This window comes from Carassius carassius, chromosome 24, assembly GCF_963082965.1.
Source record: "Carassius carassius chromosome 24, fCarCar2.1, whole genome shotgun sequence".
NCBI lineage: Eukaryota > Metazoa > Chordata > Actinopteri > Cypriniformes > Cyprinidae > Carassius > Carassius carassius.
The window spans coordinates 6,460,831-6,488,598 of record NC_081778.1 but is presented as its reverse complement, the minus strand read 5'-3'; the positions used below and the strand labels follow the sequence as shown (position 1 = coordinate 6,488,598).

The following is a 27,768-nucleotide window of genomic DNA, read 5'->3' as shown; positions in this document are numbered from 1 at the left end:
TGTGATCAGCGCGCTCCCCGCCTCAAATGCCACAGGCGTAACGCCCATGTTGCAGCACACCGAAGCGCCGCCGTTGCCCGGGCAACAGAGCGCGCTTCGCATCCAGCCCTTAGCCATTCATGCAGATGCATGGTCAGCGCTTACAAGGGTTTCGGATTGGGTGCTAGGCATTATAAAGAGAGGCTACTCGCTACAGTTTTTTCGACGCCCTCCGCGCTTTTTAGCGCGCATCGAAACCACGGCGAGATTGGGCCTTGCCGTCTACATTTATCAGGTTCTATAACCTGGAGGTTCCCGCCTTGCAAGCAAGGCTGCTGTCGGTATAGCCGAATCAGGGCCCTGATGGGAATTCTGAGTTCGTGAGCGTTATGCGCTGCCGGCTGTTATATGGGCAGTATAGCGTAAGACCCGCATTGCCACATTGGTCAGGCCTTGCCTCGACTGTGTGATGTTGTATTGCCGCATCTACCGTTGCTGCTAGATATGGGACGGAGGGCTCCCCCCCCCCTCCTGTCCTGGGCTCTCTGTGAGTCCCTCGGGTGACTGTGCACTGTAAATCCTGGGCGTTGCTTCAGGTTTATTGGTGTGTGATCCCTGCGTGCACGGCGTTTTACATGGGGTTCCCGTAGCGTCTTAGCTAAGACGCAGTACGAGAGAACTCTCGTAAGAGAACGTACTCGGTTACTAACGTAACCTCGGTTCTCTCTAGAAGAGGGAACGAGTACTGCGTTGTCTGCCGTGCGTACGATTCACTCTGGTTCACTTCGGCGATGAAATAAATCAGGTGAGTCAGCCTTTTCGAGCTCCTTTTATAGGGTTGGGCCACACCCGTTTTGGCGGGAAGTGGCGTGATGGGCGCGAAGCGTCCTTATTGGTCTGATATTGCATCAGCCTGCGCTCGATAGGCTGTGCACTTGCTGCAGAGCAGCCAATGAGCGAGCGAGCCGTCTCGCCTATGGCTGTGAACTGCTGCAAATGCGCTTTACAAAAATTCAAAATGAAGGATAAATTTTTGCTTTAGTATTTCGTGAAAAGAGACTTTTCCCGTAGCGTCTTAGTTAAGACGCAGTACTCGTTCCCTCTTCTAGAGAGAACCGAGGTTACGTTAGTAACCGAGTACGTTCTTTAAAACCATACCCTGAAGATGCCCGTTTTCACACAGGTTCTACTGACATATGTTTTGAGGTTTCTGAATACTTTAAAAACTCAACTGTTCTCTTTGTATCTTAGTCTTACTCATTGATTTGTGTGTGTGTGTGTGTGTGTGTGTGTGTGTGTGTGTGTGTATGTGTGTGTGTGTGTGTGAGTTTTGGTCTATTTTTGGTGTCTTTTGTATTTGTTTCTTAGTAATCTTGAAGTATTTGAATTATTATTATTATTATATTGATTATTCAGTTAAATTCCACTCTTTAAAATTGCTTTCGAAAAGGAGTACTTCAGATTTTAGATGAAATATGCAGACTTTATTTCTAAACACTTTAAATCACCTTTCTAGTTATATTTTAATGTTATTCCAAAGAAAAGAAAAAAAAATCTTTCATCAAAATGTAATTAAGTCCTGCTCCTCCAAAGCAGCTTTTCTTTTTGATTGATCTCCAAGCCACTCCCCTCCAATCAGGTGTCATGTAAAGACAACTTTTCTCCATTCTCATGGTCAACATCCAGTTCTGCCCTACATTTTCATGCGGAATATCCTTGTCACTCAGAAATAGATTTTATGAAATGCTCATTTATTACAGTAAACTGACTTGTTTATGACAAGGACTTGTTTTGAAATCTGCTTCAAAAAGACAAGCACTTGGTGATAGCAGTGAAGAAAAACTCTCTGTTTGGAGACAAAGAAGGAAAAACAACATGCAGAGTAATCTCAGAAAGAAAATCCATTCTCTACACTTGATTGACAGCTACCTGAAAGTTCTTTAGAGTCTCTTGAAGAATGTCAGTGTGCCAGCGTATGAACTTGCGGTAATGATATGTTGAGATTTGTAAACTGGTTCTGGGAATTGAAGAATCAGGTACAGTATTAGGTTAAAGAGCCACCATGGTTGTGTATTTCAACAACAAAGAGGTCAGTCAAATCCTGTAATGAAGCTTTGTTGTGGTGCTAGTGTGGATCGACATCTTGCTCTCTCTCTCTCTCTCTCTCTCTCTCTCTCTCTCCCTTTCTTCTGTCTGTCTTTTGTGAACACACATAAATGCACACTTTCACAAAACCCCACTCTCCCACACACAAACACACACACACACATGCTTCACTAGTGCTCACATCCATCATGCGAGGAAGCCCTGTGATCTGTTTTAAGTTGTCATGAGCTAATTACATGTGCGGGAGACGGAGGGCTGATAGCACTGCTCTGTCTCTCTCTTTATATGAGTGTGTTGACTCTCCGCAGAGCGTTACAGGATTCAGAGCGAAAGCTTTGAGGATATCTGGCTGGTAGCCAAGGAGCTGGTGCAGCGTTTCGACCGGCACTTTGCCTCCCTTGGAGTCAAAGACTTTCGGAACAGCTTCACTGGACCAATTCCACTGCCTGAGTACTTCGAGACAGTGGACCACCACTTTGAGGTGCAAAGTTCCTCACATGGTCACACGTTTTTAACAGATTCTTGGCTCTCTGTGCATATGGAAGTATAAAGTGACATCCCTAATAAATACTGTATGACATTAAAACAATAACCCTCTGAGTAATGTGTTTTCATTTTGTGGGAATATTTGTAGCTCCGTGTGAAAGCTCAGAAGTATCAGGATTTGCTGTCGGAGCGAGCAGTCCAGTTCAGGGCCATCCAGCGCCGTCTACTGACCCGCTTTAAAGACAAAACCCCAGGGCCACTTCAAAACCTGGACACACTGATGGAGGGAACCTACTGCCAAGTAAGCACAATTAAATGAAGACACACTCGAGATTAAAAGGATAGTTCACCCGAAACTTAAAATTTGCTGTTTTGCCAACTGGTGGTTGACCTGCTGCTGAAGCTCAGCCAGTTGTTCCTGTACCAATGGCATCACCTATTTGAAGCTCTCTCTGATGTGCTGTACTGTACATAATTGAAAACCGAATGATGGGGAGTGGGGTGCTGCTGGACACCTGCCTGATGCCATATAGCATATAGCGTAAGGTTACACTTGTGCCCGTCCTTGGCCTCCACCCACCATAGCATACACTTCAGTGTTTGATTGAACCTCTCGACCAGACCATCTGTCTTCAGGTCATAGGTGAGATGTACAGTAACCATCACGGGAATAAATTACATTTTAAAATATATTCAAATAGAATTTTAAATTGTTAGAATGTTCCTCAATAATACTGTTCTTACTGTATCACATAAATGCAGCCTGGATGAGCATATGACTTTTATCAAAAACATACAAAATCGTATTGACCCCAAATAGTGTACATTCTTAGCAATTAGATTTGGCTGGCATTAGAATAAGGCACTGAATGTCTGTTACCAAATTCTCTTTTCCGTTTGTGTATCAGCACTGCACGGTAGCTTTAAAAACGTTCAGGATTCAGAGATGAATACACTGTTAAGTTGTTGACATGCTTTTGCAATGACATGTTTTTTGTTACACATCATGTTCATGTCACTTGTAGAACATTGATACGTCTCTATCCCTAACCCTAACTCATCTACCATTCCTTCTTAACCCCACTATCATTCCTCCGATCATTTATTTGTAAGGATAAATCCCTTTATTTCTTAATTCAGGATCAACAAGAATTCTTGAGAAAAAGAGAGATGTGCTGAGGTCTAGAGAGCACGTCTATGTTTCCCACAACTATTTTTCCTCATAAGAGAGCTATAAAAAGGCTTCTGTATGTGTGTGTGTTTCACTGTGAGCTGTGTGGCTCCCTGTAATTAGCAGTTGAAAGGTGAAGGTGCCTGGCCAGTGAATGACAGCTCACTGCGGGGCCCCTGTACTCATAATGGGGGCCTCTCTCCAACAGCCTTGATTTATTTGAGCCCAAATGGAGTGCTAAACAGGGCTAAATGCTGCTCAACACTGATCCTCCTGTCTAAATGAGCTCTGCCATTAATGGCCATTGGTCTGAGATCTGGATGCCTGAGCTTCCATGTACATGTGTCTGTTTAATGCCTGGGTCAAAAGGGACTCTCAGGTACTGCTTTTGTTTTTGTAACCTATGAAAGGCCTTAGGGAGTTCCTGTTTTTCTTCTCCTGCTCTTTTCCTTTTTCTCCCTCTTCATATACACCTCATTCATAGTCATGAAGGGCACAAGCACAAAGAAACATTGATGTAGGCAGCTTAGATTAGATCTGATTTCCAAAGCTTTACAGCCCAGTTCTTTGAGCCTTAGAACAGTGACTCCCAGAACATATCATAATCATGCAAGTAAAATTTCTTGATTTATTGTTTTGTTTGTTTAATCAAATTAATAAAAAAAAAAAAATGTGTTCCAAGTCCAAAGACCCACCAAGAAGGATAACTATAACAAAAAATATATTAGTGTCCAAAACAGCACAAGATAACGTTCTGATTATAAGTAGCATGCACTGCAGTTATGTCATCTGCTGCTTTAAATGCTCCTTAAAATAGGATTGCGATATTGTTACACTGCGATATTATTATTATTATAGTTGTGGTGTGGACATCCCTATTGAGTTAGAATAAGCACATTTATTATTATAGTTATCATCCTTGGTGTGAACAGGTGTTAATTTGTGTGTGGAAGTCTGTATACGTATACTAGGGGGTGTAACGATTCACTCGTTTTCTCGATGCATCGATTACAAACCCTGATGATTCATATGCATCGATCTTGAAACATGATATTTGAATTGTGAATTGCCGATCTCGGACAGTAATCGATTTAAAATGCTAAGAATCGAATGAATCGCGATTTCTATAGTGGTGCTTTCAAAATATATACTCATGAAATTACTACACGCACAAATTAATGGAGTCCTTGAATAGTTTTCATGAATCGTGCCTCTAATCTGTCCTTCACGCGCTCCACTATTACTGCCCGAGACTGTCACAGGATTGCGCTCGCGCTCTGATCAGTGTTGCCAGATTGGAAATGCCCAAGTATCGTACCAGATGTTCAAAATTATCGTATTTGGAAGAAAATTATCGTACACGAGTCAAAAGAGTTATTTATCTATTCTAAACCAACAACATTTCGACACGACCTGCAAATTACCACATGTTGAAGGGGTTCTTTCTGTTGTGGACCGCGACTAGTGCTCGTTGGCTATAAAGCAGGGCACCCTCCTGCATTCTTAACACAGTCTGAGGTGCACACGAACGCATTTAGAGTGTATGTAATGAGACAATTTCGTGTATGAGTAAAGAAGCCCTATGACTGCAACTACCATCATTTAAATTTTCATAAAATTCTGAAATTTTCGTACATTACGGGATTTTTTTCATTATTGATCGTACATCGTACAGAGGTAAAAATTATCGTACAAATACGATAATTATCGTACGTCTGGCAACACTGGCTCTGATCTCTCCTCAGGACTCGTGGCCAGTAATACTAAAGTGAACTAGTTTTACTTTTCTGTAGTTTGTCAGTGGCTCTCTGCATCTTACCGACAGCGTTATGTCACCTGAGCAGTCGAAAGCTGCATATTTATTGCATGGACGGAGCAGAATAATATGCACAGTTCCATTGAATGATAAATAGGTTTAAACAATGCTGATGAACTGAATGTATGAATGAAACTGTTAAAATAACCACAGCATTAACAACAACCTTGAAATAAGAGCGCAAGGTTTATCTGATAATCAGATGCATGAAAGTAGCATTTGTTGCTTTAGCAAACAGACAACTGGTGCGTTTTCTCTCAAGATCATCATTCGCTGATGGAGAGGAAAAGTTAAATAGCTACTATAGCATTTTATTTTGTGAAAATGAGATGAATAAGTTTTCACACAGAAAGAGAAGTGATCTCACTCTCATAGACTTGCCAGGCTTTATCTGCAGCTAAACTGAATAAAAGCAGAATTAACTGATACAACGTTAAGAAAAAAAAAATAATAAATAAATACAATTTATGAATGATACATTGCTAATTGCATATCATTTATTACAATACAGAAACTATAAAGTATATTTTCTACCTTATTCTGTACAGAAAATTAAAATAATTAAATTTAGTAGCCTATATAAAACAATCATAAAATTGCCATTAGGAAAAAAATATTGATTACAAATGATTGAGTATTGTCCAGCAGTGTATTTGATTTCTTAAAGCAAATTAAAAGTCATAATAAAGAGAGAATTCTTAATTTTTTTTTAAATAAATAATAATAATTATGATAATACATATTGCTTACATAAAATTATTGTATTTGACATTTCTGTCACTTCTGAAATGATGGGTACACCATCATGTTAGCTTATACATAATTTTAAAGCTCTTTTTTTAAATCTTGGCTTACAAACATTTTTATGTATGCCATGTTATGTTATAGCATCATTAAACTAGCATCTAACAATGGACAAAAGGTATTTTATTTCATTTTTTTCTAACCTATGGTTCTCTAACCATAAAGGCTGGTGTAATTTGCCCCCTGACTAAGCATTTACAGAATTTAGTAGAAGTATTTAAATAATCCTGTGAATGCACTTAAAGAGTGCAGAATCGAAACGTTATAATCGAATCGAATCAGATTTACTGTAATAGTGAAAAGCATTGAATTGAATTGCTCTAAATTTGAAAATCGAATCGAAAACCTACGAATCACCATGTGCTTGTCTTTTAGAATCGAATCGAAAACCTACGAATCGCTGCCTACCCAAAGATTCACACAGCCCTACTGTATACATAGCCACAAATACAGTGGTCCCATAGGGGCTGATAGAGTTATCTTCAAATGAATGCATGGTTACACCATATTGTTGTTATTCAGGTTTCTAGTTATAACAAGCTGAGCTGTGACAATATATATCACAGCAACAATAGAAAGTGCCTATTAATAGACAGATGCATTATTTTGTGTATAGTAATGTAGAGCACACTTTTGAAATGTATTCTGACAAATTTACAAATGCAACAAATTTCAGTATAAAAAGTACTCAAAAAATTTTCCTCAATTAAAAGTACAAGTATCTAGTCAAAAACTTACTTGAGTAAAACTTTTTTTCTGACAGACATACAGAAGAGTGGTTAAAGGGAGAGAATGAAAAAATGCAATGGCACAGGTCAAACGTATATTTAGTTCAACAACAACAATTAAAATGAAACCCAGATGAACACCAAAAAAAAAAAATAATACAGGGAAGGGGATTAAAAGGAAACTCCATCCTTTCCACCTTCATGCCATCCTATATGACTTTCATTTATCAGATGAACACAAACTAAGAGTTAAAAAAAAAAAAAAAAAAAAAATCTTTATATAATGAAAGTGTATGGGACATCCAAAATGACACTTCAAAAACTATACACAAAGTGAATATGACAGTAACTCATGCAACCTCTGATAATGAATCACTGTCTTCTTAAGTGAAACGATATATGTAAGAAAAATACAAATAACAATATTTTAATCTTGACCGTCATGTTCACTTTGTGTGGTTTCTGAAGTGGTCCTGTCCCCTTGCATTATGTGGACTAAAAATCTTTGCTTGTGGGATGACAGAGGTTCAGTAAATGGTGAGCGAATATTCATTTTTGGGTGAACTATCCCTTTGAAGAGCAAGATGTGATGGAGAGGCTAGAAATATATTCCAGACAGAATACAAGAATGTGTTGAATTAATGAGGAGATTCATAGAATTAAAGCATACAACGTTAACATTTTTAAAGGCCACTTTATTTATGTTGTCTATTCAACGTCACTGTCTAAAAGGACAATTAATCTTTTAAATATTTATTTGGGCCATTTACAGTATTTTTCTTAGCAAATATTGATAAATAATTATTTGTGACTAATTAGATAATTAGATAGATTACACAACTTTGCTACCTCAATATGCTTCCTCAGATTTGGTTGTGAACTTTCGAAGTCAGACATTTGCCTGATAAAAGTCATAATTGAAGTAGACATGTGTGCATGAAAACAATTATCATTAGTTCTCTAGTCAGGCACATACGTTTAAGCTTCTGTTTACGATATTTAATGTGCATAAGATAAAATAAAAATATAATGTACTTTTCAAGATGAAATAAAATTGTAAGGAGTAAAAAGTACTGTTTTTTCTTCAGAAATGTAATCAAGTAAAAGTACAAGTAGTCAGTTTAAATTGCACTTGAGTAAAGTACAAATCCCCCAAAATAATACCTAAGTACAGTAATCAAGTAAAATCAAGTATTTTACACCTCTGACAACAATGTGTGAAATCAAGTTTACATAGCTACAAGTGATTGCTCACTGACATTCAAGTTTTGCATAATTTGTGTTAAATGTTTATTAAGAATTTAGCAGTCTACAAAAATTCAGGCCTAGTTCAGGCTGTCTTCAGAAGACTGTGCTTTCCTTTAAAGGTTTGACACCACACACACAGATGCTTTAAATCTCAGGTGTTTGCCCAAAGGCAGGCAGCCTCAGTGGAGGAGCTACTGATTCAAGTGCATTCTCATTTGTGTTTCATTCTGCAAGTAACCGTTTGTTCAATTGCATTGATTCAGAGGTGTACAGTACTTTTGCTCCAAATTTTTCTAGTATTTATTCTCTTTTCATGTTGGGAAATTTTTACATCATTACATTTTAAAGCATACTTTTTACTGCACCACAAGCTACAAAATAAACAATAATTTTATAAGACCAATTTCTAAAATTGACTTATTATAATTTGTTTGTGAATCAGACTGATCTTGTTCCAGCAGTTCTCGAGTAAACAACTCACTGCTGCCTTTGGTGTAGATTTGAGCCATGAGTAAATTTGTCTTTCAGACTCGTCTCAAATGAGCCAGAAACTAAATGAACACCATTACATGGGACCTTTTGACCCCGTACTCCTCAAGCCGCACTCTTCGGTCCTCTGGCCAGAACCTGCCTATGGTCCCAAAAAATTGCTATAAGACCCGAGGGGACCTGTCTTTTCAGTCTGTTGCCCCCAGACTGTGGAATGCCCTGCCCCTGTCTCTGCGTCTGGCAGACTCTGTTAACTCTTTTAAAAAAGATTTGAAGACTTGTTTATTTAAGAAAGCTTTTGGTTGATGGTTTTTTTTAGTAGTGTTACTTTGATTTGACTTATGTATATACATTTTTATTGTTTTGTTCTACTTTTCTTGTGTACAGCACTTTGTGATTTTATCTGTGAAAAGCGCTTTAGAAATAAACTTTACTTACTTACTTACTATTACATGTGTAGGAGCATGATATGGCTCTATATCAGCACATATTCCATGTGTTCATGTCATTCATTATGTCATTCATTATATTTTTAGGTCCAAAGCGTTGTGTAAAATGTATAAAATAAACATAATGGATAACAACATGTTTGTGTGACATACCAAAAAATATATTGGGGGAATTGAGAATGAAGGCACACAAATGATGATCTGAGTAGGTGGGAAAGACAGGAAGCAAATTTAGAGCAGGTAAAGATCTGGGACCAGTATGGCTGATAGACAATGCAGCCAAACCCAGGCTAGGACAGGCTAAATCGTGGTCAGTGGTGGACAGTGTTTGGTAGCTGGTAGGAATAGAGGACCAGGCGGACTGAATCAAAAAGGAGCTGACTTGAAGACCAGATGATTGGGCAAAGTAAAAGAAAATGGCAGAAACCAGAAAGCCGACAAAAACCAGACGAATGATTGTCAGGAATCAACAGGGGAATAGGGTGAAAAGGTGCAAGCACAAAGGCAAACAACAATATGGCAGAAGACAGAAGGGCAATAAGTAGAGAGCAAACCAATCAAGTGAGAGAAAGAACAGGTCTTGCAGATTGTGCTGATAAGCTGCTGCACAAAATGAAAATTCAAAATTTTAAATTAAGTTTATTTTACTCACATATTAGCTAGGGCTGGGTATCGATTCAGATGTCCCGATTCGATTTGATTTCGATTCACAAGCTTATTGATTTGATTAGATTGTCGATTTCTTTTTATATATTTAATTTATTACATTTAGTGAATATAGTTTTAATACAAATGCTATTGAAATTTCTAAAAAAAATGAACAGCAAAAATCAGTTTACAAATGGTGAAATTAAGAGCCTCAAGCCTGTATTTAAACCTTTTCTTTTTTCTTTTTTGTATAGGGTCCATTTTTAAACAATAATAGGGCCATATAAAATGTTCTTTAATATTTCTGGTAAGCAGATAAAGGCATAAAACAATTTAATTTATCCTAATCAAATGAAAAACTCTTATTTTCTGGCAAACAAAGTGCTGCACAACAGGTTTGCTGTTAAAATTAACAAGAAAACAAATGTGATTATTCATTTAAAAATAAAGATTTATTAATATTTATTAGTAGTAGCAGTAGTAGTAATAGCATTGTTGTTAGTCTTAAGACTGCTAAATAGTAATATATTTTTGACAGTTTCTTCACGTTTTAATAAACTTTTATTTTGACGGGTTTCCGTGAGGAACTTGCAGCTGCTGTGTATGTGTTATGACGGTAGTTTTGTCAATTTAAAAAGTAAAATTCTAATGAAGTGACTCTCAGAGTAGCATCATAGTGAGACAACAGAGGTTAAAAACACTGCGTGTGTCTTCTGTAATTGTGTAAACAAAACCGTACGTTTCAGCATCAGCCATTCATTCATCCATTGCGGAAATTATTGCGTGTTTACGCGTGATGTCAAATGATTCCACAGATTTGTAGTATTACTATAGAATTTTACCTGAGCATGGCAAATCAGGCTTTGTTCTTGGTTTTTGTCAACAGTATTTCCGCCATGATAAGCACTGAATGTGACAGGCTTTCTGTTGTAACATTGCGCAAGGTAAATAAGAGGGTGGAGAAGACTAATGAAAATAATCACATCAACCAGATCTTCTTTTAAATGTATGCTGAAATAAATATTGGAAAAGATCGATTCATGGCTTTTGAGAATCTATATCGGATAGACTTCATTTAAAAAACTATTAATCGAAAAAAGTTTTTTTTTTGGTCAGCCCTAATATTAGCTCAGTGTGAAATGTATACTCTTGACTTTGTGGGAGGCATTCAGTAGGACCACCTGTAGCCTTTGGCACACAGTCAGTCATTACAGCTGCTTGGGATTTTGGTTTTATTCAACATTAACCAAGATTCCGGTTTGGGTTGAAGCAGTTAGCATAACGCTTGAGTGCCTGCCAGATTTTCAGTCCTCTTAAAGGAGGTGCTGGGAAAAAGAGCTGGCATTTATGCACCTCAGTTTTTTCAGTAAAGTCGGAATACCGTCACTTTCACATTTTGTTTTTTGAAGTACACTTACATCTGGCAAGGTGCCAGTAACAATTTATTACTATTTTGTCAGGGTTACTGGGATAATAGTGAACAACATCTATTGCACTGTGAGAGAGATGATTCAAGATTTTTTTTTATTTGTCACATACACAATTATATAGAGCATGTATAACCAGCAGTGAAATGTGAGTCAGGTCCACTTCATGGACAGTGCAATTATTAAAGAAAACAACACAGATAAAAATATACATAAATATAGCTATGAAAGAATTAAATAAAAGTAAACAATAAAAATATAAGAATAAAATATAAAAAAATATGTATATTGTATAATTAAATATAGAAAGCAAAATAATGTACATGAAAGTAAGCTGTAGTCTTAAATATTAAGATACACAGGAATGTACAAGAGGCAAATGTGCTAACAGGTTGACACTGTCAGTGTGTCTATGTGACTTAGTGAATGATGAAGATCTTACTGATAAAGTGCATATTAAGTGGAGACATGTAGATGTTAAGAAGCTGGTTTTGAGTTTAGGAGTCTCTGAGTCTCTTAGTTTTGCCATCAGGCTACGGAAGCGCTTACCAGATGGCAGCAAAGTGAAAAGATGGTTACTGGGGTGGATAGAGTCCTTGATGATTTTAACAGCTCTGCTTTTGCAGGGTTTGAGGTAGATGTCCTGCAGAGAGGGGAGAGCAGACCCTGAGATGCGCTCAGCTAAGCGCACAACTCTCTGCAAGGCTTTGCAGTCTTGACTTGAGGTGTTCCCTCGGCTCGGTGTTCATCTTCAGTTCTCTCTTCACAGCAGTTCAGTCAGTGTACTGTTTGAGTACATGAATTACTCCGTTATATTGGTTTGTTTGAACTCAGAGGGAGTGTCAGCCACATTAAAAAAGTTAACAGCTTAAGTCATTTGTGGATTAATGCGTATTAGAGATGCGAACCGTTTAAAGCGATTCAGTTCGATTTGGTGAACTGAATGATTCGTTCGCGAACCGGATATCCAGACTGCTTTGTTTTGAACTCTCTCACACAACAGACACGGAAGAGAAGACAATGCTGAATAAAGTCATCGTTTTTGCTATTTTTGGACCAAAATGTATTTTCGATGCTTCAAAATATTCTAACTGACCCTCTGATGTCACATGGACTACTTTGATGATGTTTTTCTTACCTTTCTGGACATGGACAGTATACCATACACACAGCTTCAATGGAGGGACTGAGAGCTCTCGGACTAAATCTAAAATATCTTAAACTGTGTTCCAAAGATAAATGGAGGTCTTACGGGTTTGGAACAACATGAGGGTAAGTTATTAATTACATAATTTTGCTATCTGGGTGAACTAACCCTTTAACCTTCCTTAAGCGTAAAGGAGCAACTGTATTTAAAATGCTAGAAAAGAGAGAGTCCATAATTTCTGTTACATCATCAAGTTGTTCTGAGGTTTTGGATATGCTAAGGAATTTGGATACATCAGGAAGATAACTTAAAAAGCAGTCTTTTGTGGTAGAAGTGATGGTTCTTCCATACTTGTAACAAGAAGTAGAATTTACAATTTTGGTGATATGAAGTTTGCACAAAACTAAATAATGATCTGAGATATCATCACTTGGCTGCATAATTTCAACACAATCAACATCAATTCCATGTGACAGTATTAAATCTAGAGTATGATTTCGACAATGAGTAGGTCCTGAAACGTGTTGTCTAACCCCAATAGAGTTCAGAATGTCTATAAATGCTGACCCCAATGCACCAACTATTAAAACTTTATCTGTAGCCAGAACTAACTCGGATGTAAAATCACCCAACTCTTTAATAAAGAATGTATGGTGCCCTGGTGGCCTGTATACAGTAGCCAGTACAAATATAACAGGGGATTTATCATTAACATTTGTTTCTCTGGATAATGTTATATGAAGCACCATTACTTCAAACGAGTTATACTGGAAGCCTGCCCTCTGAGAAATCATGAAAACGTTGTTATAAATTGAAGCAACACCTCCCCCTTTGCCTTTTAGACGCAGCTCATGTTTATAACAGTAATCTTGGGGGATGGACTCATTTAAAATAATGTAATCATCAGGTTTTAGCCAGGTTTCTGTCAAACAGAGCACATCTAGATTATGATCAGAGATCATATTATTTACAAAAAGTGTTTTCGTAGAAAGGGATCTGATATTCAATAAGCCAAGGTTTATCATTTGTTTATCCATATTGCATCTGTTTTTTATTTGTTGTGTGACGTGAGGCAGATAGCAGACTGTCGGTTTAGCCAGTCTGTCTGCTTCCTGACGTGGGCCCCAGTTAGTCAAGTTCAAACTCTAAGATTATTTGCCATATTTCTAGAGAGAAGAGTGGCGCCACCCCAGGAGGGATGAAGACCGTCTCTTTTCAACAGGTCAGGTCTGCCCCAAAAGCTTGTCCAATTGTCTATGAAACCTATGTTATTCTGTCGGCACCACTTAGACATCCAGCCATTGACTGATGACAATCTGCTATGCATCTCGTCACCATGGTAAGCAGGGAGGGGACCAAAGCATATCACAGTGTCTGACATCGTGCTTGCAAGTTCACACACCTCTCCGACTGGCGAAGTCGAACATCATTAGTACCGGCATGAATAACAATCTTACTGTATTTATGTTTAGCATTAGCCAGCACTTTTAAATTTGCCAAGATGTCAGGCGCTCTGGCTCCCGGTAAACATTTGACTATGGTGGCTGGTGTCTCTATATTCACGTTCCGTACAATAGAATCACCAATAACTAGAGCACTTTCATCAGGTTTCTCGGTGGGTGCATCACTAAATGGGGAGAACCTGTTTATTGGTTTGATCGGAACAGAAGAGCGGTGTTTTGACCCATGACTACGCTGCCTCACTGTCACCCAGTTGCCCTGCTGCAGGGGCCCTGTTTCCGGAACCGTACAATGTACAGGAATCCCTGATCTAGATGCATCCAAAGCCGTATCTAGAGCCCTAACATTCTTACTGTCCTCAATTAAAGTTTGGATGCGTGTCTCTAATTCTGAAATCTTCTCTGTCAGCCTAACTATTTCCCTGCATTTATCACATGTGAATCCCTCATCTGCGACAGAGATAGATAAACTGTACATGTGACAAGAGGTGCAAATAACAATAGCAGGAGAAGCCATTACTCACCGTGCTTGATGAAATATTCTTACCACAGTTGTTTGATGAACTTGTGAGAAACTGGAGCGAGAGAGAGGAGAGGAGAAAAGAAAACAGCGAAAGGTTCAAATGAAAACGCTAATGACAAGCTAACGAGTGCTAACGCAATGCAGGTGTACTGCACTCACAGATATAAAATAAAAGTGAACGATCAAAATTAATCTGATAAGATTGATCGATAATAAGTTACATTTTATCACTATCACAAACCAGAGAGTGATAGTAAGATAAAGATTCTAGAGAAAAAAAACAGCTACACGGAGCTAGGCCAACAGGAAGTAGAGACAACACTGTCCACCCGCAGTCAGGGAGTCACACCATTCAGAGAGAGACAGTTGTACTGGCACCATGATGTTAATTTCTTTACCTCATCCAAGTATGCAGTCTCAGTATTGTTGTGAATGAGGCCCAAAACCACGGTAACATCAGAAAAATTTGATTATAGATGTGGAGCTGTGCGAAGACACGAAGTTATGTGTGTAGAGAGAGTAGAGCAGGGGACTCAGGACACAGCCCTGTGGGGCTCCTACGTTCAGGGTGATGGAGTTGGAGGTGTACTGGCCTATTTTCACCACTTGAGGTCTTCCAGTGAGGAAATCAAGAATCCAGTTGTAGAGTGAAGAATTCAGGCCGAGATTTATGAGTTTAATAGCTAACTTTATGGGGACTATAGTATTAAAAGCTGAGCTATAGTCGATAAATAGCAGCCTTACATAGTTCCCATTATTGCTGTCAATGTGTGTGAGAGAAGAGTGCAGGATGTGAGAAATGGCATCATCAGTGGATCTGTTTGGGTTAAGAGGGTCTAAAGTATCTGGGATGGAGGATCAGATGACGCTCTTAACCATTCCCTTAAAGACCTTCATGACAATTGATTTAAGGGCAACTGGACGATAGTCATTTAGACAAGAGTGTTCATTGTTCTTAGGCACAGGGATGATGACAGATTTTTTTAATGAGGTGGGAACCACCGATGTAGCAAGAGACTCATTAAAAAGGAATGTAAACAAACCAGCGAGCTGATCAGCGCAGGACTGCAGAACACGGCCAGAAATCCCATCAGGTCTGGCTGCTTTCCTTACATTAATTCGCTTTAAGCGCCCTCCGAACCTCGTCCTCCGACACAGTGATCACATGATTTTCGCTGCTCTGACTGCAGCTTCCTGACGCGCTGATCGGCAGACTTGCGCTGCTTAGATTGCTTTCAAAGCGGCCGTAGAAAGTGTTTAGCTCGTCAGCCAGCGACGGATCTGCTTTCACCTCTGCAGAGGATTTGTTTCCAAAGGCACAGATGGTCATTAGTCCTTGCCACATGCGTCGGGAGTCATTTAGCTGGAGATGTGACTCTATGCGATCCCTGTATCTGTGTTTGGCAGCTCTTACTGCACGTCGGAGAGCATAGCATGATACTTTGTACTCGCTCATGTTTCCGGACAGAAGACCGGCGTTGTAAGCAGCGTATCAGAATGGGTGAATGGATGCTTCAATTTCTGTATTTCAGTTGATGACATTGGTAATTGTCAATTTTTTTGACGCAAAAACATTATAAAGCACCAAAAACAGCAAAATGGAACAAAATGTCCTTTGTTTAGAGTTAGGTTACAAAACAGAAAAATCTTCAGACCAGAAAGAGTCAAAAAGTAAAATAGTCTCCAAAACAAAAACTCAGAGAGAAAAAGCAAAACTAATCACAGGAAAACAATTCAAAAAGACTTTCAAAGAATAGATCTTGGAACTAGAGCAGACTTATGGTTGCAACTTGCTTAGGAACAATAATAACCAAGCAAAGATGCAAAGGAAGTGATCAGCTTAAATAGACAGCCCAGAATGGGAAACATGTGAAAACAATAACACTGATTACGAAAGGCACAATGTTGACGTGAGGGCACATTGGGGACCTCTAGTGGGCAAAATAACACATTGCAAAACAAAATATCTGACAGGACCCCCCCCCTCTAGGAACGGCTCCTGACGTTCCCTCCAGGACAACTGGGCTTGCGAGTGTAAAATTCTTGCACTAGTTTAGGGTCTAAGATGTCCTTGGCAAGAACCCAGGAGCGCTCCTCGGGACCATAGCCTTCCCAGTCCACAAGATACTGCCGGGACCCACATACTTGACGGACATCCAGTATTCTGTGGACTGTGTAAGCTGGTTGGCCCCCGATGATACGAGGAGGAGGTCTACCTGTCGCAAGAAAAGGAGAAGACAAAACAGGTTTAACAGGGAGACATGAAAAGTGGGATTAATTTTCAAAGACTTAGGCAGGTACAATCGATAAGTAACTGGGTTCACTTTCCTGACAATCTTGAAGGGGCCGATGAATCTCTGGGAAAGTTTGCTGGACTCCACCCGCAAGGGAATGTTCTTAGTGGAGAGCCAGACTCTTTGGCCAGGGCGCAGAGTGGGGTCTGTGTCTGCGATTAGCCTGGCACTGGTACTGCTGAGAGGCCCTAAGGTGCTCGAGTCTGGCTTTTTTCCATGTCTGGCGGCAGCATTGATGAGCAGATGGAAATGCAACCTCCACCTCTTGTTCAGGGAATAGTGGAGGGGTGTACCCGAACTGGCACTCGAAAGGGGACATGCCTGTAGCAGAGGAGCGAAGGGTATTGTGTGCGTATTCTGCCCACATGATGAATGAAGACCAAGAGGAAGGATTGTTAGCTGCCATACATCTCAGTGTAGTCTCAAGATCTTGATTAAGCCTCTCTGTTTGTCCTTTGGACTCCGGGTGAAACCCAGAAGACAGGCTCACTGTAGCCCCCAGAGATTGACAAAAAGCCCGCCAGAATCGGGAGGAAAACTGGGGTCCTTGATCAGAGATGATATCTTGTGGAATTCCAAAGACTCTAAACACATGGTTTATAACCAATTCAGCAGTTTCTTTTGCGGTGGGTAGTTTGGGCAGAGGAATAAATCTGGCGGCCTTGGAAAATCTATCTACTATGACCATGATTGTGGTGTTGCCTCGTGATAGTGGACGACCAGTGGTAAAATCCATGGAAAGATGGGACCAAGGTCTATGAGGTATGGAGAGAGGGTGCAATAGCCCTTGAGGAGAGCAGTGAAAGATTTTACTTTGGTTGCATGTGGGACGTGCGTTCACAAATGTTGTCACATCCTCCTTGATAGTTGGCCACCAAAATCGTCTTTGGAGGAACTCAAGAGTGCGTGAGGTACCAGGATGACAAGTGAGACGAGAGGAGTGTCCCCACTGGAGGATCTTAGAGCGGACAGCTTTTGGGACAAACAGACAGTGGGTTGGCCCCCCTCCTGGGTCTGGTTCTCTGGCTTGGGCTTGTTTTACTGTATCTTCCAGATTCCACCTGATAAGAGCTAATATATTGGAACTGGGGATAATTGATGCAACACAATCTTCCTGTGGAGTTTTAACATATGCTCGGGACAAAGCATCAGGCTTTAGGTTCTTAGAGCCGGGGCGGTAGGATAAGATGAACTGGAATCTATTGAAAAATAAGGACCAATGTGCCTGGCTGGGGTTGAGTCGCTTTGCCTGCTGAATATATTCCACATTTTTGTGGTCTGTGAGTACTTGGAATGGGTGTTTGGCCCCCTCAAGCCAATGTCTACACTCTTCAAGCGCTAACTTGACTGCCAGTAACTCTTGATCCCCTACATGATAGCGGTGGGAAAAGAATGCACATGGATGCAGCTTGTTGTCCTCTCATCTCTGGGATAATACAGCCCAAACCCCTACATCTGAAGCATCGACCTCCACGATGAATGGTCTGTCCTGGTTAGGGAGAATGAGAATAGGTGCAGAGGTGAAATAGTTCTTTAGTTTGTTGAAAGCCAACTCTGCTTCAGGTCCCCAAAAAAGCTGGTTGTGTTCCCCTTGGTGAGGGCAGATAAAGGAGCCGCCACAGTACTGAAGTTCCAGATGAATTTGCAATAAAAATTGGCAAAGTTTCATGGTCACATGAAACTCACATTTCTCAGGTTTAACATAAAGATGGTTATCAAGAAGGCGTCTCAGAACCTTACTGACGTGTTTTACATGCTCTTGGAGGAAACTCGAGAAGATGAGGATGTCTAAGTAGACAAACACAAATTGGTTTTGTGTTTCTCAATCAATGCCTTGAGTTGGTGCTTTTGTTCTCTCCAAGTGAGTGTGATAGGAAGAAACAGCCCAGAGTTGGAAGGTGAAGTGGTGCGTGTAACTCCCGTCATAGTCCTTCCTTGCCTGTACGGGACTGGACGTTTCCCGAAAGCTCGGGGCAGATGGAGCGAATATGACCATACAATCCACACTATAGACAACAGCGCTCTCTCATACGACTGTCTCATTCTGAGGGGGAAAGCCTAGCCCTACCCAATTGCATTGGTTCCGAAGAATCTTGGGGCACTGGTGGCATTTGAGCAAGAGCTGGACTGGCAGACAATGAGGAAACAGATGGGCGGTTCCGGCTTCTCTCTCTCAGGCGATTATCCAGCCATATTGCTTGATCCATAAGAGTTTCCAGATCAACAGCAGGTTCTCTGGTAGCCAGATCATCCTTTATTGCCTCTGACAGACCATTCAATAAACACACCATGAGGGCCTCATTGTTCCAACCACTCCCTGTTGCAATGGTCCGAAACTGAATGGCATATTCAGCTGCACTGCCATTACCTTGATGGAGGGTGAGAAGTCTCTTTGAGGCTTGTCGGCCACTGAAGGGGTGATCGAAGACTTGCTTGAACTCCTTTTCGAATGCAGAATAACTTGTACAGAAGGGGGCCTGTGCCTTCCAGACCGCGGTTGCCCAAGAAAGAGCTTTGCCAGAAAGGAGGGTGATAACATATGCGATCTTGGCCCGATCTGAGGGGAAGGACGATGGTTGTAGTTCAAACGTGAGAGAGCATTGAGTCAGAAACCCATCACATGCACTGGGATCACCTGAGAAATGTTGTGGTGGAGGTAGGCGAGGTTCACTTAGAGGAGAGAGCACTCGAGAATCTGGAAGGGATACTGAGGCAGCAGTAGAAGCAGTAACTGAGGTAGAGGGCAGCCGGTCAAAGATCTGACGGACAGAAGTCATGAGATCAGACAGCAACTGTGAGTGTTTAGCAATCAAAGTCTCCTGCTGAACTAGCGCTGACTCATGGCGTTGGACTGTGGACTCATACTGAGCAACTGTGGCATGGAGTTCTTGAGGATTCGGCGTCTCTGGGTTCATAATGTGGCTTGGTTATTCTGTCAAAACCGGGGCTCGAACTTGGGTCTCTGATGCCAGTCTTAATTTCTACCGCTGAGCCACTGGAGGTAGTTGAACCCAATAGTCAGACACCTTCTTAACTTAACTCAGAAGAGTTTAACATTGCAAAACAAAAGCTCTGACAATACTAGTCATGTCCTGTTTGCGAACGAATCGTTCGATTTAACCGGTCCTTCTTAGTGAACCGGTTAAACCAGTTCAACAAATCGGACTGAATCATTTGAACCGGTTCGCGTCTTCAGTAAGAATTAATACACAAATGACTTAAGTTATTTACTTTTTTTAACATGGATGACACTTCCTCTTTGTCGAAATAAATCAATATCCCTGAGTAATTATTTTACTCAAACAATAAATTACTGACTGAACTGCTGTGAAGAGAGAACTGAAGATTCACGAACACGAGCAGAGCAGCATGTGTGTTGTACAAACCTTTCTATGTGGAGTCAGAGGGCTGTGCAGACTGCACACTGTGACTCCGTGTTGTTTCAAGCTCATTATTCTGCGCACAAGATACGCATAAGCACTCTGTGCCACTCTGTATTGGTGCCTTTAATGTTATAATACTTTTATGCCCAAAGATTAATAATAGCCTTTTTTATTTTGTCCTATCCCATTTTGCTGCCTGTATTACTGTGCTATACATTTAAAAGAAACGTCTTTTGGATTTCTATATAAATGTATATACTTGTTTATTCATGAATGTATTTTACAACAATACAAAGAGCAATGTGTAACATTTTACCAGATTTTTTAGACTTATTCACTTTTATTTGTAAATAAATTATTTCACTAGATCTAATAAAATTATTGTGCGCCTGTGATTTTTCTAGAATCTAGAGTATCTTTTGCTGCTGAATTATCTACTAACCTAGTTTATAATAGTATTTTTTGTCATAGAGTATATATTTTTTTCATTTGTTATTTTTCATTAAAATGAAGTTGTATATATGTAGTAGAATGTGATTAATGATCAGGTCAACACAGTGAAGTATAGAAATTCTACATTGATTTAAAAAACAAAACCTGTGCTGTATCGGATTGGATCGGTATCGGCAGATACTCAGAACTTTCGGGATCAGATCGGTTCTGAAAATAAATTGTATTGTTGCATCCCTATTTTTAATATGATCCAGATTTGTATTTAATAATAATAATAATAATTTCATAAAACATCTTAAGTTAGGCCTGTTAATTGTAATGATTCAATTTCCACGTTTATTCAAACAACGAATAAATTATAGCGAAAGCAAGCAAAGAACATTTAGGCTACAATATCAAAGAATATTATCTCTGACTTTTGAGTTTAAGAACTCTCAAAAACCTCCCCGTTAAACACTGAGGGCCCTATCATACACCTGGCACTATGCGACGCAAGGCGCAGTGCAAGTGTGTTTGCTAGTTTCAGTCCGGCGCTGTTCGCATTTTCCCACCCAGTCCCATGTTGTTTAATTAGCAAATGCATTTGCGCCCATTTGTGCACCCATGCCATGGGCACCCATGGGCGTGCTGGTCTAAAAAAGAGGTGTGTTCAGGCGCATTGCTGGCGCATTGCTATTTTAAGGAGCTGAAAATAGACTGCGCCAAAGACCAACTCAAACCTGGTCTAAAGTCAATGGCGCAATATGCTTTTGTTATTTAAAGACCGCGTTGGTAGAACATGCGCCTCTGGGCGGGTCCACAGTGCGCGTAGACTTTGCTTATTACACACAGGGATGGGCATCATGCAAAAATGCCAAATATTAAAAACAAAAGAATTACAGTATAAAATAATATTATTGTGTAGGCTACATAATTATAACAATGTAATGATGGATAGTCATTGCGTGTATTAGAATTAGGCTACCTATTTGCAATTCAGCCTATTACTACTTATAATCATGAATGAAATTCTACTTCATCCCACGCCGCCTTAACCTCGGGAAGCTTTGGTGGATTCCTGCTTGTCCCGTAGTTGATCTGCTCATGCACTTTAACTTTGCGCACGAGCAGATTGGTTTCTTCGCTTGAGAAGCGTTCAGCTTTTCCGCCAAAAAAATCTGTCATGTAAATAGCGATCCACCATGGCATGAGCGCATGTCACTCTTAAAGGGAATGGGAGATGACACTCTGAATGGTTTATTGAACGTTATGGCCATAAGAGAATAGGGACAACCCATTCCAAAAATGCGCCCCGGCGCACGGACCGGTTTTCTGTCGTTAACATAAGCAAAAGTGGATCTGGACACGCCCTGAGTGCACCAGTGCCGTGCACTTTACACTTCGTGTTTAGATCATTAAAATAGATCTTGAAGCATACACACTGTATGATGATGAATCTGAATCTCTTACTTGCATTGTATGCCCATCTGCACTTTGTTGTTTATGATGAGAAAATTTGCTAGAGTGCAGAATTCAGTCAGTCAGTGAGCACACGTCCTGAAATAAACTTCTGTGTTTTAAGGATGACTCATCTGAATGCTTTTGATTGGCTTTTGCATTCATAACGTCTACGGAATTGTGTGTGATTGGCTAAAATGTGCAACACTGTAAAAAAAAAAAAAGTGATGCAACATCTAAATGCATGATGGATATCTAAATTAAATTTAGCATTTGACACTTTTAATTTAACCCTTATGCATTGTTGGGGACGTTTTTGTCCAATAGGGGGTAAAGTTGAGTCTTATTTTGGCCACAACTTTCTCTTGTGTTTCAGCAAATGGAATGATTTTTGGTGACAAAGTTATTTTGACACATATTTTGCTTTGAAAATTTTTAAAACTCAACAATACACTGTGGGCAAATTCACTGCCCTTTCGTTATGTTCATGGATGAAAACATCCACTAAATTAAACTGCTGTAAAAATGTATCAGATAAATATTTTTTTCACATTTATTTTGCACAAATCTATTAATCAACCTCAGTCCTGATCAAAACTACCAAATGTTTGTAAAAAAAAAAGCCATGATTCGAACTTTTTAAAGGGTAACTAAACCCCTAGTCAGAGCCTGACTCCACCAACTGGCAATATTTGAAAAATGCTGAGAAGTGGGCAGAGCACAGCGGAGATAAAGTGGACGAACTGAGGGCGAGGCTGAGTGGGTGGGGCATGAACCTGAGTTGCTTTTCTGTGCGAGCTGTCTGGAGAAGCCCATTTCCACCTCCATTGCGTTGGAGAAGCAATCCAGCGTAAAATGCAGTTTGCACACTCTAGCTCTAGGCAGGAACTCACTGTCTTCCAGGCCAAGTGCATGCAACCACTGGCGCCTAATTTTAAAGTCTGCTGGAAAACTATGCAGTACAGCAGTGCTGTTGCAACCAGCAAAACTACAGCTATGAACCATCCTGACCACTGTAAATTAATCTACGCTAACTTGAAGCTATCCTAACTGATGCAATACTATGCTACTATCTATGCTTCTAACAATACTATTACACTAACAACTATGCTAATAAACTACATAGGTTATGTGAAATAATCTAAATAACTATATAAATGCTATGCTAAATAGATGCTAAAATACTCTATCATGATCGTTTTCAATACTCGCAATTCCAACTCCTGACTCACTACAGTGATTTTGACGGAACAAGATGGTTTTATACTGCCAAGGGCGTGGTAGCTCGTACCAAGGGTGTGGTGAGCTGGAATCTGCTTGCGTCACCTGCCACCGCTTACGTCACGTACCACCGCAAACATCCGATAAGAAAAATCAACTGCAGTAGCCACCGTTCAACCTGAAGAGGGCAGCAGTCTGATTTTTTTACACCATATATTGTAGAATTAAAACACTTTATACTCAAATGTCAAAAAAGTTACTCGAATCAATGAACAGCACTAATAAAGACCCATTCTTACAGATCATTGGTTTAGGGGTTAGTTACTCTTTAATTTCATAAATTATGTCACTGATTTGGGGGGAAAAAAACCCTTCCAAATTAACTTATTTTCAATATAAAAAGTGATTGTGGACTGGATCTTTTTTACCTTTTATCACAGTCTTGGGCATGTCAAAGATTAGTAACAACATTGGCTTTGATGCATTATTAGTTTTTGTGCAGCATTAGATTTTTAGTGGCCATTTATTGTTCATGGCTGTTTTTGCCCCATTGACTTCCATTATAATGACATTTTTTGATTGAAAAAGCCATGACACCATATAATCATGCATTCTTGATTGTTGGCTGATCACTTGGTCGGACCATTAACCCTTTAGAAAGGCCTGTGCAAAAAAAAAAAGCTTAGTTTCTGGCTTGTATGTGGAGTTATATGGAGTATAAGAGCAAATTATAGTGTGTGTGTGTGTGTGTGTGTGAGATTCTTGATTGTTGGTGGTAGTAAATTACTAGGTGGGGCCGTTAACCTTTTAAAACTGGATGTGTCGGCACCGACACAATTTACCATGCTATATTCATGTTATTATAACTCACCAACCGTTTGCTCTATAAAAAAAAATCTAATTGCTCCTGATAGTAGACAGTTTGCGCTTTATGACAATATGTAGCTTATTATGGTAATTGCATGCTTTCCATGAGCAAATCACAGCGGCTTTCGTGGAGAGGGGGAAGGGCGGATTTGAAGCGGGAGATACGGAGCGCAGCAGGTTGGAAAGTTTAAGAGTGCAAAATATCATAAAAAGACAAAGACATGGCGAAGAAAGGATTTACAAGGGTGGAAGCGATCGTTTTGATCTTTGGTGACACCTGGGTGGAGGCTGAGCATGACACTTCGGACCCGGAGTCTGTGTATTCAGATGTTGAGGAGGCGTATGCTGCTGGCATTGACCCAGACGTGGATTGGTAAGTGATGCTTATGATTCTTTTTGATGAATCTATGACAAATGTGAGTAAAATAGTCACAGACTCTGCGTTTCAGTTTGAAATACCACTGTTTCATACACTTATGTGGTATGTGTGTTTATATGCACACATATATGTCTGTGCATGCATGCGTTCATGTTTGCTTGTGTATGTGTGTGCGTGCGTGTGCATTCATGCATTCATGTTTGTGCGAACATATCTATGTGTGTGTGTGTGTGTATATGTGAGTGTGTATGTACAAGTGTGTGTGAATGTGTACATGCATGTCTTTGTGTAAAATGAAGCTGTAGGTCACTGCAATGTCCAGGAAGTGCTGGAAAATTGTCCCTCACTTTTAGCAGATCCATCACACCAGTGTAGAGAAGCACGTACTTATTTATTTCTTTAGGGTATACATCAGCCCATGTGAATTTCCTACCTTCCTAGCTAGATTTCTCACTACATTCTTGTTTTTGTTTGCACACAAGATGTTTATGTAGGTGTGTGTACATGCGTGCATGTATGTGTGCATGGGTATATCTGCATGTTTTTATATAGGTGTGTATGTGTGTACATGTATGTGTGTGTGAATGTGTGTACATGCATGTGTGTGCATGCATGTATGTAAGCAACTGCAGATTTTATTTTTATTATTATTTCATTGTTATTGTATTATTATTATTATTGTTACATTAGTTTTTATTTTGCTCTTACTAATAAATTGCTTTTCTAATGAAAAGTATTTTTATGAATATATAGTGAGTTTGTAACACATGCTTTTATAAATTTTTTTACAGTAACCTACGAAGAAGCAAATGGGCTGTCCATATCGTTTACAACCCCACCTCAAAGGGGCCGTGGCCAGGGCCGCAGCCATAGCCTCTCACCGGTATCACATGATGGAAGATGGAACACTGAGGCAGATCCTGATATAGTGCCCAATATTCCAGGGTTTACTCCTAAAAGAATACCTGGAGTGCAGCCTCCACTCACATTTGGAAAAAAGTCTCCACTTGATATTTTCAGTCAATATTTTGATGAAGAGGTCATAAACAACTTGTGTGCAAACACAAACAAGAATGCAGTGAGAAATCTGGAGAGGGGTAGGAAATTCTCATGGGCTGATGTATATACCCTGAAGAAATGAAGAAGTACACAGGTCTGCTTCTCTACATGGGTGTGATGGATCATGGATCTGCCAAAAGTGAGGGACTTCTGGAGGAAGAAGACTTTGTTTCATGTTCCTTTTCCTGCTACTGTGATGTCCAGGGATCATTTCTTAACAATCTTCTGCAATCTGCACATCAGTGATCCAATGGAAGATGCAGAGAATGACAGGAAAAGGGGCACAGAGGAATATGACTGTCTCCAAAGAGTGCAAGCACTATTGGACATTATGAGGAACAGGTGCATGTCTATTTACCACCCTAGAGAGCACATTTCTGTTGATGAAAGGATGATTGCAACCAAAGCTAGGATATCCTTCAAGCAATATATGAAGGCCAAGCCTACTAAGTGGGGCACAAAACTTTTTTTATTAACTGATGTCAACGGCTACACCACTGACTTTAAAATTTACACTGGGAAGTCAAAATTTGCATCTGGAAAAAGGCCCATTAGTGAACCGAGACTACCTGGGGTAAGGCTATGTGATTCACTGTGACAATTTCTACACAAACCCTCTCCTCTTTCAACATCTGCATCAGCTGGGATTTGGCACATGTGGAATTTATCGAGAAGGAAGAGTTGGTGTTCCCTCAACCAAAAACAATGCCCTGAACAAAAGATCACCAAGAGGCTCCATTCGTTGGATAAGAGATGATGTCCTTTTGTTTGTGAAGTGGATTGACAGAAGGGAAGTCACAACTATCTACACAGTGTACAGTGGAGAGACCGTGCTAAGATGGCAGACAACAGAGGATGGGCGAAAAGAGTAGGTCCCTGTTCCCAGGCCAACAGCAGTTCAGCAGTACAATAAGTACATGGGAGGAGTTGACACCTCTGACCAGATGCTCGGAACAAATTGGATGCACCGTAAAACACGGACGTGGTACATGACGATTTTCCAGCACTTCCTGGACATTGCAGTGACCAACAGCTTTATTTTGCACAAAGAGCTGTGTGCCATTCACCATGACAAACACATGGCACGGCAAAACTTTCAAGAGTTGCTTGCTGCTCAGCTCACAGGTGTTCCCCTGGAGGGCAGCCCAAGAGAGAGATGCGATCATCTACCTGTTCCTGTGAGTGACACTCGGGGCCTTTCACAAAGGGCCAGCATGGGTCGGCGTCGTTGCATACGATGCAAAAGTAGCACCCCATGGAATGCCAGGAAGGTGGGACTATGCTTGCAGTTAGACAGGAACTGCTTCAGAGAGCACCACATTTAAAAGACTGAATTGAAGGATCCAAAAAACGCCCTGGAGAACTGGGGTAAAAAAAAAATGGCTCCTGAGTGAAAACTTTGCCACCCAGTGTCCCAAAAAGACTTGTATATATGTATTATAGTTCCTTTTTCAAGATTGAGGCATTAGATTCTTTCGTTCATGAGTTTTCATATTTTTCTTAATAAAAAGCAGTAAAAGTTCTTCCCGTTTTTTTACTTTTTGGGCTATTTATATTCTATTTGCTATCTCAACACACAAAATAATGTACAATAACTGTAATTTCCTAAAAGCCAATAATTTTCTGAAAAAAATTACACCTTGCACTTGAATATACCACAATGTGTTATCATTTAATACTCAAAAAACCAAAATGAGTGAAAATTGCCTATTTTAGCCTTAGGTTAGGTTAACTCTTTAGATAGGCCTGTGCGAAAAAAAAAGCTTAGTTTCTGGCTTGTGTGTGTGTGTGTGTGTGTGTGAGAGAGAGAGAAAGAGAAAGTGTGAGAGAGACCTTTGTGCACTTACCTTGTTGTATCTGAAAAAATCAAAATATGCACCTTAGCTCTCAGAACTACATGTAGTAAACAATAAAAAAAGAAGTGTGTTTATGCACCTGCTGCCTTTTGATGGTGAAAAGTACAGACCAAACAAAAACAAGTGGATTTAAACACTTTCATGCCATCCTGCTGGTCATTTGATGGTGAGAAGAGCAGCAAGCAACATGAGAAAGGGCTTGACTTGTACCGAAGTTTTAGAAATGATTGTGCAGCTTGACCCCTCCAGCAAGCTGCAGGATGTATTGTCTTCTCCCTCTGACACTACAGACTCAGGAGAGTCAGATCCTGATTTTGTTGTGGCACCCTCATCATCCT

At 40.0% G+C, this 27,768-nt stretch overlaps 1 protein-coding gene across 3 annotated transcripts in view; it reads left to right on the top strand.

Annotated features, from left to right (window-relative positions):
- Positions 1 to 27,768, top strand: part of LOC132102752 (protein PTHB1-like) — a 203,114-nt gene that overhangs the window by 84,926 nt on the left and 90,420 nt on the right. For all 3 annotated transcript variants that reach the window (XM_059507390.1, XM_059507391.1, XM_059507392.1), the window contains 2 exons: positions 2,394 to 2,566; positions 2,720 to 2,872. In XM_059507390.1, the coding sequence (XP_059363373.1) occupies positions 2,394 to 2,566; positions 2,720 to 2,872 (326 nt within the window). The remainder of the gene's footprint in view (positions 1 to 2,393; positions 2,567 to 2,719; positions 2,873 to 27,768) is intronic.